The sequence below is a fragment of the Acomys minous genome, assembly GCF_964271855.1.
Source record: "Acomys minous genome assembly, chromosome: 15".
Classification (NCBI taxonomy): domain Eukaryota; kingdom Metazoa; phylum Chordata; class Mammalia; order Rodentia; family Muridae; genus Acomys; species Acomys minous.
The window spans coordinates 49,781,725-49,794,918 of NC_140497.1; the positions used below are offsets into that span (position 1 = coordinate 49,781,725).

The window sequence follows — 13,194 nt, forward strand, 5'->3', positions numbered from 1 at the left end:
ACACTCCCACATTTTAAGGGATTATTAGCATGCTTCTATTTAGTTTTTTCATTTAAATAATATGAACAGGGAAATAAGTATGACTTTGTTCTTCCTTTGTGACACTTTTTTACAAAATAAATACAAATGAACTGTTGAGTGGACAGAGGTGAAGAACAAAAGTGGCTGCGAAATGAGCACTAGCAAATAAAAACCGGGAAAGGGGGGAACTCAGTGCCTGGATTCCAGCTTCCTTACCTGAGAGCTATTCACTTGGTAGAATCATCTTTAAAATGAAGTAGCTCAAAATCCAAACTTATTACAATTCAAAGTAAGGCACTTAGCTATTACTGACATGATTTTTTTTGCAAATATTCCATTTATTTATCATCCCCATCATCATTCTCATCATAACACACGGTAAGTTATTGCTATTATAAAGTTGCCGGTACAATAAATAAATACATGTAAACACAAGATGAGGGAAAACGAGGCATGAAAAATATATATTATTTTCCCAAGATCACATGGTTAACCAGTAAAGGCATTTGAGAGGAACACTATTTCCTTTTTTTTTTTCAAGTATTAATGGATTTTTAACCTTTATACAAAATGGTTACCAATATCTGGCTACCAACACATACTAGGAAATACAGTATATGTTGGAGCTAGAAGAACAACAGATACATTTATGACTGCACTGACATGGCTTTAAATTGAGAGTTGAATAACTTCGATGGTCAACTACATGAAAGTAAAGTGTCTTCCTAACATAGTCTTTGGGAATCCATCTCCTACTATGAATTCTCTAGCATAAGTGATGCAGAAGGTGAAAGCCTAGAGCCTGGCACACAGTTCAAACATGCATGAGGGCATGTCGATGCAACAACAGAAGCACGTGCTTGACTTGTGAATCCCTGCTTTTTATTAAACAGTGCTTTGCCAATGAAACGTGCTGAGTGGTTAAGGAGTTGTTCTCACTCAATATTTAATAACTTGTAGACATAAAGTTGCTCAAATACTCTGCAGTGTTGCCAGCGTCTCTCTCTCTCTCTTTCAAGTTTCTGCCATTTAGGAAGAACAGGAAAAGTGTGCTTTAAATGTCTTTTAAACAAATGTCGGCTGTCGGTATGACTGTTAACTGCAATTTCTCTGTTCCGTTTTTGTCCCCAGGGCAATGATATCTGAAAGTGGTTCTAGTTCTAAAGACAAACACAGCTTTAGGGATAGTCGAGTGTAAAAGGGGAATTAAAAGTCAAAAGGTATAACCTGAGACTCCAACCTTGAGAAGGTGTTCCTGGCATAGTGCATAATGCTGTCAAAATCATATCTTTCCCCAAGAGAGTTCACTTCTCCAGGCTCCATCTTCAGAAAATTGTACTCCTGACCTACGAGTGCAGGAAAAACAAAACCACAGAAGAAGACTCGTAAATGAGAGACAAGAGAAAAGAAATCTGGGACCTATATTTAGGTTTTACTAAATGGCTTGCTTGTTTCTATACACACACCGATTCCTAGGCAAAAAATAAAGCAAAACCATATGTCCTCACTCTAATGCCTAAGTAGAAAGTGATTTTGGAGTGGAGCAATGAGCTAATTTCTATAAAAGAAGATAAAGACAAGCATATTGTTCTTCTAAATTCTCCTTAACTATCTCATAATATTCTTTTATTTAAATTTATATTGCTGTTGGAGGTTTTAAATAAATAATTGTAATAATTATTTACAACCATAGTATAACATAAATTCAAGTAATCGGCTCTCTCCGTTCAAATTTCTTTTTTTTTTTTTATCACAGTCACCTACATTACATGTAAATTTAAAGCTGACATGTTTGCATTTTAGACATTGCTCTTGAGGAAATCATCTAATTTCAAGCTTCTGATTGACAGTAAGTCATAAATGCACAGTTAATATGCAGTGTGCATATTTTCAGCCTGGAATCTTCCTGCTGTCGTAATTCTAGTCAATCTGAAAACTTCATTCAGTAATTGTTCTTTTTTGTGTTAGGCTGAACACTTAATCAAAAAAAGTATGCTGAGTTATAATTTTTCCAGCAATGTATGTATTTATTTATATATCGATTTTTACCACATTCACATTTCTTCTTTGTCCTAGCATATATTTATCTTGAATCAGAAATACACTCAAGAGAAGGAACCATTTTCAAATACTACACCCTTTAAAAGTTTGTTTTGTTTTCTTGGTCCACGTGACAAGAGTGACTGGCAGACCGAGGACAATACAAAGACAGCTAATAGCAAACTTATCATCTACTTGATGATTGAATAAAGTTTCAGTAATATTATCTCCTTTTAATTCACTCTTAACTATATAAATGTAAGATGAACACTGACAACTGGTTCCAGTTCCTCAGCATTCCACAAGGTCATAATCATTTTCTTTGATTTTCCTCTACTAATTACATCATTCTTGAAAAAGATTTATTCCCTTGCTTCTGGACAGGATACTCCAGTTATTTTGCTCTTACATCTAGATGTTTCTATAGTCTTTCAGAAGAATTCTATAAAAGTTGCTTAAGTACTGTTGCTGTTCATCTTGTACATGCAAGCTTTTCCTCCCCTGTTCCTTCCGCTTGCTACTAAATAGTCAAATCTACTAGTAAATGCTTCTCTTTAGAGACTCCTCTAAACCCTGTCCTATCATTCATTTGCTACCATGGAGAATAGTTAAAGAGTTTTCAAATCCAGAGTTAGGCTAAAAGCAATCAGTATGTCTTTTTTCTTTCTCAAATTTTCTTTCTCAAAAAAAACTCCTGTGTTTAGTCTGTGTTTCTTGTTCCATTTGATAGAAGCAATATTCACATTGTTTCCTGGAATAAAACTGTTGAAGATTTTTCTGTCATGTTCCCATTAAAACACTTTGAAACTATCCGTGCTCTTTCCTACTCAAATACCGAGAAGTTACTCATCTCACGGCAACTATTTATGGAGGATTCTGCCAGTTCTCTGAAACTTCATCTTCATCTTCTTTATCCCAAGTTAAAGGTACCACAGTAGTTAGAGTTTTCTCTTTCTCTTCTCAAATCTTAGCTTTGTTTATTATCCACGACGGTTTAAACAGAATATCTTGCATAGAATCATATGCTTGAATATATTTGGTCCTCAATTAGTGGAACTGCTTGGGAAGGATTAGGAGGTATGACCTTGTTAAAAGAGGTGTGTCACTTGGGGTGGTCTTTGGGGCTTTAAAAGCACACATCAGTTCCATTTAGCTCACTCTTCTTCCTACTTGCAGATCAAAATATAAGCTTTTAGCTACTGCCCCAGTGCCATGATTGCCTGTTTGCTGCTATGATCTCTGACATGGAGATGGTCATGTACTCCCAATTCCAGCCCTCTAAAGCAGCAAGCCCCAAATAAAGCCTTGCTTCTATAAGTTGCCTCGGCCAGAGTGTCTTCCCACAGCAATAGAAAGTAACTAGGACACAATCCTTCAATTATTCCTCTATTCCTGAATAGAGAGTAGAGCATACATTTCGTAGACTGTATAGATGCTTCCAATTCTTTGTAACGTAGCTCACACAGGAAATTAATAATTAACAACCAACCCCTCCACTTATAATTTACCATAGAGTAGTACACCAGAGCTAAAGTTGTTTATCAGGTAGTACAGCCTAAAGATTTCATTAGCTTTTGGGTTCCCTCTTCGCTTCTTTTCTTTGAAATGTTTCTTTTTAATGTTTTTGTTTACATTTACTTATTTTTAACTTATTCACTTTACACCCTTCCCTAGTCTCCTCCCGGTCCCTCCTTCCTTCCCTCTTCACCCCTATCCCTCTCCCCTCATCCTCAGAAAGGGAGACCCCTCCCTCCACTACCAATTAACCCTGCATCCTCTTCCCCTGTGGCCTGACAGGAAGAAATGATTGGAGAACAGGCAACAGAGTCCATGGCGGCAGAAACAGTTCCTGTTCCCTTTACCAGGGTACTCACATGGAGATGGAGCTTAAGGGCTCCATTTGAGCAGGAAGCCTACGTACTCTCAATGCGTGGTCTGTGGTTGGTGATTGAGACTCTGCAGGCTGTCCTGGGCCCAGATTTGTTGGCTCTGTTGGTCTTCTCATGGAGCCCCTGTCTACTCAAGGTCCTTAAATTTTTTTCTTAATTCATGTTTTGCTTAGACTCTGCAGTGTTCTAAAATTATGCCTATTGACCCATTTTCACTCAAATTCATCTGTGTCTATCCACAGAGCCACACTAAGCTTTGTATTTTTCATATCCACACAACTGGTTCTGTGGTAACTGGAATGAAGTACGTGAGGAACAAAGAAATCAGTGCTACTGCTTACACAAAATTCTAAGAGTTTCAACACAGTCCTCTATTTGACTGCGAATAAGAAAATAAAACACTCTTTGACACTGCTAACTTCAAATGCATACTACAACAAAATGCCAAAGAGGACTTAGAAATTTTTTACAAATGAAATATACTGGTATTTCTGAATATGAAAGTTGAAATAAATACATAATTTTACAATGAGGATATTATCACTCACAAGACTGTAAGAGAAAACTAGATTCTTACTATAAACTTATATTTCAACTAGTGAAAGCATCCTTTAAACTTTCTTTAATATAGTCAAGTATAAGAAAAAAAAAACTCCAAGAAATTCTTAGGGCTATTCTGGTAATTACTCATTTTGCTGGATTTTCTCCAGAAATTATACCTGACACAACACTGTTTCCTGCTGCAATAGTACATAATGACAGATCTTTAGCCCCTTTAAGTCTATACAGAATAAATTAAAGAATTAATTACAAAAACAGTTTTTTTTAATTACTAAATCTTATTAGCCTATCATACCCATTCATGAAAAGCACAGATATTTAAATTGGAGTAGTATATCTTAAGAAAGAAATCTTAGAAATGGTCATTTTTAACACAATAAAATGTTGACTCTACTACAGTAAAAAATGTTTGTATGGTTTAGAAATGCCAGTTTGTGGGTCCCAACAGCTCTCACCTGGCTGGATGTTCTCCCGTATGATGGTGACATGGTTATCTCTATCTGGCCGTGTATGTTCATGCCAGAAGCCTATGACATGGCCCAATTCATGAACAACAATTCCAAACTTGTCACAGTTCTTCCCAATAGAGATGGCCTGAGGGCCATTGCCCCGCCGGCCAACATAGGAGCAACATCTGTAACAAATGGACAGTAGAGAACAGACTTGTGAAGAGGAGAGAGCTGGGCATGACATCATGGAAATACCAGAAACCATGGTGACTGACTGTAGAGGCCAGCACATCCTAAGTCAGGACAGCATCTCCTTAGCAAGTTTTAAGTTCATCTATGATAAAAAATTTCTCAATAATTAAAGGCTTGGCAATCACCTTTATATTAGAAGGCAAGCTTTGTCATTTATTTACAAGTGTTTAGAAGTTAAATGACAGACAATTAAGATAATGAAGGTAATGTGCTATTGAAAGGTTTGGCCATGTCCCCTTGATGGGGAGGCCCGATGGCACTCGGAGGAGGGATAGCAGACTACCAAGAAGAAACTTGATAACCTAGCATCATATTCAAGGGGAGGAGGTCCCCATAAGTCACAGTCATAGGGAAGGGGAATGGGGTGAAAGTGGAAGGGAGGGAGGAACGGATGGGATAGCAACTGAGATGTAATATGAATGATTTTATTTTTCAATAAAAAAAAGAAAGGTATACTCAGTCTCCAAAATTAGTACCTGTAATCACTACATTACCAGTGTGGTTATCTAGCAATAATCCAATACTACTTTTCTTTTAAGTTAAATTTTGCTTTTATGTTTTTGAGAAAAAGAAAAATATCCATATGTTAAAGACATAATCAAAAATGCATTGATCTTCTTTACCCAAGAAATAATTCTTAAAAAAGTAATTTCTTTTCAAAGGTTAAATAGAAAAAAAAGGATGGGGATGCAGCTCAGAGTTAAAGACTTGACATTGCATATATAAGAGCCAGAGGCCAGATCCTCAGAACCCATGGAAATGTCAGATGGGACTGGAAATCCTTATAATCCCAGCCACTGGAGTCATAACACAGGGTAATCTTCAGAGCAAGGTTAACATTATGGGAGATACAAATTAACCACATGGGCTGATCTGTGGTATAATTGAGAGACTATGACGCAATAAGAAGGTGGAAGAGCCATTGAGGACAATTCTCAACATCAACCTAGGCCTCCATGTGCAAACACACACACACACACACACACACACACACACACACACACACACACACACACACACACACACACACACCCCAAAGCCGAAAAAGGGGGCCTGGCATGATGGCTGAAAGAGTAATGAAGATTTTTTTCAATTCCAAACATACATGCTTAATTCCCAAGCCCCATGTGGTAGAAAGAAAGAGGGCCCACTCCAGGAAGTTGTTCTTTGATCTCCACGTGTGTTCCATGGCATGAATATCTACACAGATTGCCCACATATGCACATACAAATAGATAAACATAAGAACATTATTAAAGTCAAGTAAAGGTGAATTACCTTTACTGGAGAAAGATGCTTAATCTCAATGTCTCTCCAAAATTCATATATCTAAATATAAGCCCTGATGAGATCTTGTTTAAAATGGAGCTTTAAAAGATAATTGCTCATGAATGAGGATTCCTCATTAGTAAGTTCAGAGACTTGATGGAGGAAAGACCTTCCACCATTCCACAATAAAAGAACACAGCATGAGCACGTTCCTTCTACATCCAAGGAGTGTCCTCAGCAAACACAGAACCCACAAAGTTCACAGTGGATGAGATACCTAGGCTATGGTGCTCAGTGATGGAGCACTGTGCAGTCCATGACAACCCATGAAGAATAACCACCATTTGGTGGCCGTTGCAACATTGTCAAAATTTTATGAAATGTTTCTTTTAGTCAGTTACTTAATAGCAGAGTTGCAATATTCATTACGCCTACTCAAGAAGGGCCCTTGATGGTCAAACAGAATGCTGAGCACTCAAGAACAACTTGCTGCAAAATTTTATACATTTATTGACACTGGTAAATACTTACAAGAGCAAACACACACACACACACACACACACACACACACACACACACACACACACAAAGATATCTACTGTAAAGTAAGTTTTAAATAGTATAATATGGCTGTAGTCATGAGTGCCAATCAATTCCATTTCATCTGAGACATTACTAATTTCAGTTTCCATGTAAACATTTCTGCAGATGATCCTAGACATCAACAGACAGCAGAAATAGTTGGCCTTGAAGTTGGGAATCATAAGGCACTAGACACTGTCAAAAGCCTCTTTTTCATTTATTAATTTTTAATGCAATAAATTAATTGCTAAAATGATGAGAAGGGATTTTTCTCTCTCAATCTCACTCTTGTCAATTGACTGTCTTATTAATTTCTCACAAATAAAGTTCCCGTGTCACCATCTTATTCTTCCCAACTTAAATTTACAGACTTCAACTATCTATACATTTTTAATTCATACTATGCCAATTTGAGATGTTAATGCTCATTATTTGTGAGTGCTATGCCAATGAATTAAGGATAGTATATCAGTAACGGAAGTATTGGAAAAGAGGTAAGGAGGATTGATAAATTAATAAATTCTCTCTTGTAAACTATATATATTTTATAAACAATGCATGCAATTCACACACAGACACTGCATACTAAAAATTAATTCCTCACATATTACTTGATTTAGAAAAATATTATTTTTCCAAACGTTGGATATTTAATCCAAAATATTTGCTAGTTTAAAGCAATGTAAGGAGACAGAAATATCTGGTGATTATATAGCAATTAAAATACCGACGTTGAGTCATTCTAGCTGGTTATATTCAGAGAACACATTACTTTGCAAAAGAAATTCTGAGGGATAGAAAGGCTGTCTATTTATGTAATCCTAAAACACCCTTTTGGCATAATTGAACCCAGAGCAATTTCCCATAATAAGATAGCTTTCGTAGTGGAAAGGAAAAACAGATTTTACAGAGCTGATTTCATAGAGCTATTATTTTCAATGGCCCAGGGAAATAAGAAAAATGTGGTACTTTGATCCTTTACCAACTAAAGGTCTTAGGACCAGGAGATTTCTAGACATTAAGGTTCATTAAATATATGCCTATAAAAATATCAGGCATGTGTTGACACGGTAACATGCAATTAAAAAATACGTGGCTTAATCAAAACACTGTCTTAGTTTCTAATAAAATCATGTTTGATACTATTTCTGTCTATCAGGTTCTTGGCATTTCATTTCTAATTTGTTTGTCATTTGTACAATACGACACATCAAAGATCAACCTCTCCTCTCAAAGGAAGGCCTATTCACACATATAGAAAAGTTTTATTTCATCTTAAATTATATAAGTTAATGTAAATCTCCTGTTTCTGACTTTCATTTAAGGCTTACAGTTGAAGTGTACAGACCAAAACACACATTCTCTCTATCTTTCTGTCTCTGTCTCTCTTTCTCTGTTTCAGTCTATCTCTATCTCTCTGTCTCTCTTTGTCTCTGTCTCTCTGTCTCTGTCTGTCTGTCTGTCTGTCTGTCTGTCTGTCTGTCTGTCTCTCTCTCTCTCTCTCTCTCTCTCTCTCTCTCTCTCTCTCTCTCTCTCTCTCTCTCTCTCTCCATCTTTGGTTTTTAGGGACAGAGTTTCTCTGGGTAGCCTTGGCTGTCCTAGACTCACTTCATAGCCCAGGGTTGCTTCAAAATCACGGAGCTCCTCCTGCCTGTGCCTCCGAAGTGCTGAGATTACAAGCAGATGCTCGTGCACACAGCTGAAAGTTTTCTTTAGGTCGATACATAACTTAGGATTCATTTTACCTTCTGTGATTTCTTTTTAAATTACTTCCAATTACTTTACTTATTAACTATATGATCTTCACTAAAATGATTCTTTTGTTATTTTCTGTTTTTAAGACATCTCAGACCCATAGGGGAGGGGAGTAAGAGGAAAATGGGAGGGAGGGAGGAATGGGAGGAGACAAGGGATGGGATAACAATTGAGATGTGATATGAATAAATTAATAAAACATATTTTAAAAAAGACATCTCAGACCCCAGAAGTTCAAGTGTCACATTAGACTATAAGATACATGAGGACAAGGGTCTCTGCTTCTTCTATTCAGTGTCTAGCTCAAGCCTCCAAGGCAAATAAGCTCATGGCACATACTATGTACCAGAGAGCTTCCTGAAATACCTGCGCATCTTCCTTAGCATCTCCACATCCATGAATAGTATCTTACTGAGTATCTTCCCAGTTTTATTCACGAGAAATGGAATAATAAATAAATAAAAACCATCTCTCCACACACTGGCTCATCCAGGTGAAATGAATGGCAACTGTGAACTTCCTTTGGCTTTTTCAGTTCAAGCACCGCCATTAATCCTGAAGCCTCCCTTTCCCCCCCGTAGTCAATCCTATTGGCTGTAACTTTAATCTCTGCCCAGAATCCATCCCCTATCACAGATTGCAAGGTGAGTACCCTCTTGTAAGCTATCATTCCCCCACGTGAAGTGTTGGAATTGTGCACCGCTGTTGCTCCTTTTCTTTCTTGCTTCGATATCACCGTGTGTTTCTTACCATCATGGTGGTTTCTGAATTTCAAGTAGGACCTTGACATTCATTATTCAGCAATTCTGTGGTAAATTGTGCCAATGCTCAAAAACACTCATCCTCTGACTCCGGCTGGTGATTACAAGTCCCTCTTCCACTAATGCCGGGTTTGGTTACACAGCTTGTTCTGGACAATGTCACACAAGCCCCAACTCTCATTTCTAGAGAAAACAGTTAAGAGCCAGCACATGGCTGAGCATGTGGTTACCGTTTAGTCTGCCATAAGAGCTATATCCAGGGGGAGCCACCTCCATGAGACTGCACAGAGGACTTAATGGCCACGTGTTAGTGTATTTGATACTCTAAGCCACTGATATACAGCAACCACTTGTTTTTAACAGCATATAACATCATCAAGCTGACTAAATCTGGCTGTCTGAAATCTTCTGAATGTTCCTCATACTCATAAATATTACTAAATATTACCATACACCGCTATTCTCTCACCACTATACGTGTTGTCACTTCAACTCTATCCATATCTGTCCCCTGCTGTGTTTTGAACATGGAGCAAATCCATGCCACATTGTCTTTTTATGTCTATCACAACAGAAACACCAACCTCCAAAATAACCTAAGTGGCTCTCTCTCTCTTTTCTATACCTTCTTCAAGTCTTTGCACAAATTTGACCTTTAACCTTCTCTGTTTACTTTTCCTCTGAGAATGTGTTGTCTTATTTTTCATTAATTATACTCTTTCTCCCTGTCTTTTCTAGCATGTAAGCATTTTAGGAGGCAGGACTCCCACCTGTTCACTGTTCTAGCTTTACCTAGCACACAGAACAGAATCTTATATATTCACCGCCCCCATAAATACTTCAGAGAAGTTAAATCCTATATTTCAGAAAGCAGACCTAAGACTCCAGGGGCCGTAGCAGGCACAGCTAGGCTTGAAGAGACTCTTTCTGGTGTTCAGCCCTCAACATGGCTCTCCAGTTTTTCCTCCTAATAAATTAATTGTGTCTGTTGTTTGCATATAAGAATCTTGGTTTGCACACATCTTCTAACTGAAATCCTCATGCAGAAAGAAAACAACATCTGCTCAAAGTTATAGTCTCAAAACATAGAATGGAAGGAGCACAAAATGCTGTAGGCACAAAATAAGTATAGTATAATTTCACTGCTGTCTTGATCCAAACAGACAAAATTCAAATATCAAAACAAAACTTAGAGAATAGTTAAATAAATTAACTCAGTAGTATTTTTAACATTCGTTAAAGAGAATTAGGTAGAAAAATATTACTCAAGAAGCTAATAGAATAATACAAGTAGTAGAAATGAAAGACATTAGACTAAAGTAATAAGTTTGATGGCATAAATCTCCCACAGAACAAATAAAATAATTTCCTTTAAAATGCATCACATTTTATTGATAATTTTCTTATAATAACTATAATTACTGTAACGGCCATTCATTGAAATATTACTTTTAATACTTAAGAGTTTTCAAAGTGGATAGAAGATTAAATTATGTATCCTACTGAAAATGAATCAAAGATAAGATGTATGAACATTTTTATGAAAACATAAATTCTGGTAAAAATTTGTAAATAGTTATAACTGTATTATATACCATGAAACTCACTAAAGATAAATAACAAAAAATGTTGCTAATATCTTTCAATATTTATTTATTTATTACATTTCATTAGTTTTCTCCCTACCACCAATATGGCATGAAGGAAAGTTTTCCTTAACAAAATAAAAATAAAATGTTGACCATGTCCCCTGGAGGGGGAGACCTGGTGGCACTCAGAGGAAGGACAGCAGGTTACCAAGAAGAGACTTGATACCCTATGAGCATATACAGGGGGAGGTAATCCCCCTCAGGAACAGTCATAGGGGAGAGGAATAAGGGGAAAAGAGGAAGGAGGGAAGAATGAGAGGATACAAGGGATGGGATAACCATTGAGATGTAACAAGAATAAATTAATAAAGAAAAAATGCAAAAAAAATTAAATAAAATGTAATGTTATAGAAAGTACTGAAAGTTCTATATGGAGTAACCCTTAGTACTCCCTGTGCGTGTGGAGGTTTTTGTTTTTGTTTTTGTTTTTGTTTTTGTTTTGGTGGGTGGGGTTCCTAGTTTTAGAAACTATAAAAATTACAAGTTGACTTGTTGGCAAAGTAATAAAGGTAAATTCTCTTTCTTTTTTTAAAAATATTTTATTAATTTATTCATATTACATTTCAATTGTTAGCCCATGCCTTGTATCCTCTCATTCCTCCCTCCCTCCCGCTTTCCCCCTAGTCCCCGCCCCTATGACTGTGACTGAGGGGAACCTCTTCCCCTTGAATATACTCACTGAGTATTAAGTCTCTTCTTGGCAGGTTGCTATCCTTCCTCTGAGTTCCATCAGGCCTACCCATCCAGGGGACATGGTCAAATATGGGGTAACAGAGTTTGTGTGAAAGTCACTCCCCACTCTCCACTTAACTGTGGAGAATGCCCTGTCCATTGGCTATATCTGGGTAGCGGTTCAAAATTTACTGCATGTTTTATCCTTGGCTGTTGCCATAGGACCCCTGGACCCAGATCTGTCCATTATAATGTTCTTCTTGTGGTTTCTAGGACCCACTGGATCCTTCTATTTTCCCATTCTCCCATGCTTCTCTCACCTAAAGTCCCAATAGGATGTCTTCCCATCTGTCCCACTTTCCTGTTGAGTGAACACTTTCATGGGACATGCCCCTTGGGCTAGGGTCCAGATATAAGTACTTCTTTACTGTATTAATATTAGAACTGATGAGGGCTGACAAGATGATTCAGTGATTCAGTGCACTGGCTGCTATTCTAGAGGACACGGGTTCAATTATCATCACCCATATGGTGCTCACAACTAACTATACCTCCAGCTCCAAGGGATGCAGTGCCTTTTTCTGTCTTCTGTATATACCACACATGTGTGCACATGCGCACACACACATGCACACACACACACACATTACAGACATACATACAAACAAAACAATACACATAAAATAAATGTATCTTAAAAAGAAAAAATGTAACTAATGAATATTGCCATCAATTGCAATTGCACCATGGTACAGGCATGTCATATTCCATAGAGAGTCATATTATATGTAATTAAATGTCATACATTCAATGCCTTGATGCTTAAAAGATGAAAGACCCAACACTGATGCCTTTCAGAAGGTGAGATGAATGCTTGAGGTGTAGCAGGCATTAAATAATTTATGCAATACCAATTCCAAGCCCCTTTAAAGTCCAGTCAGTTTTTGAAACTTATATGTAGCATATCATAATGAAAGAGGTGACATAACTTTATCATAAGCTCTGTGTAAAATTTAGAAGTCCAAAATAGTTAAAATGGTATAAAGCCATTGATTTAGTTCTATTATAAAGTATCATTATTATTAATAAAAACAATTATTATTACTAAAGACAAAGAGTGAAATGTGAAATGCCAACCCCTAGATCACCAAAATGAAATATTAATATGATAATATTGACAAATATATTTGCACATAACACTCAAAAGTCTGGTTTTCATAAAAGTAACATGGACTCAACAGGTTATTATACATATATATATATATACACACACACAATAACAATTATTTTGTAA

At 36.9% G+C, this 13,194-nt stretch overlaps 1 protein-coding gene across 1 annotated transcript in view; it reads right to left on the minus strand.

Annotated features, from left to right (window-relative positions):
- Positions 1–13,194, minus strand: part of TLL1 (tolloid like 1) — a 205,638-nt gene that overhangs the window by 83,133 nt on the left and 109,311 nt on the right. Inside the window, exons 6-7 of the mRNA XM_084758020.1 lie at positions 4,967–5,145; positions 1,262–1,367 (exon numbers count right to left, since the gene is read on the minus strand). Of these exons, the coding sequence (XP_084614146.1) occupies positions 1,262–1,367; positions 4,967–5,145 (285 nt within the window). The remainder of the gene's footprint in view (positions 1–1,261; positions 1,368–4,966; positions 5,146–13,194) is intronic.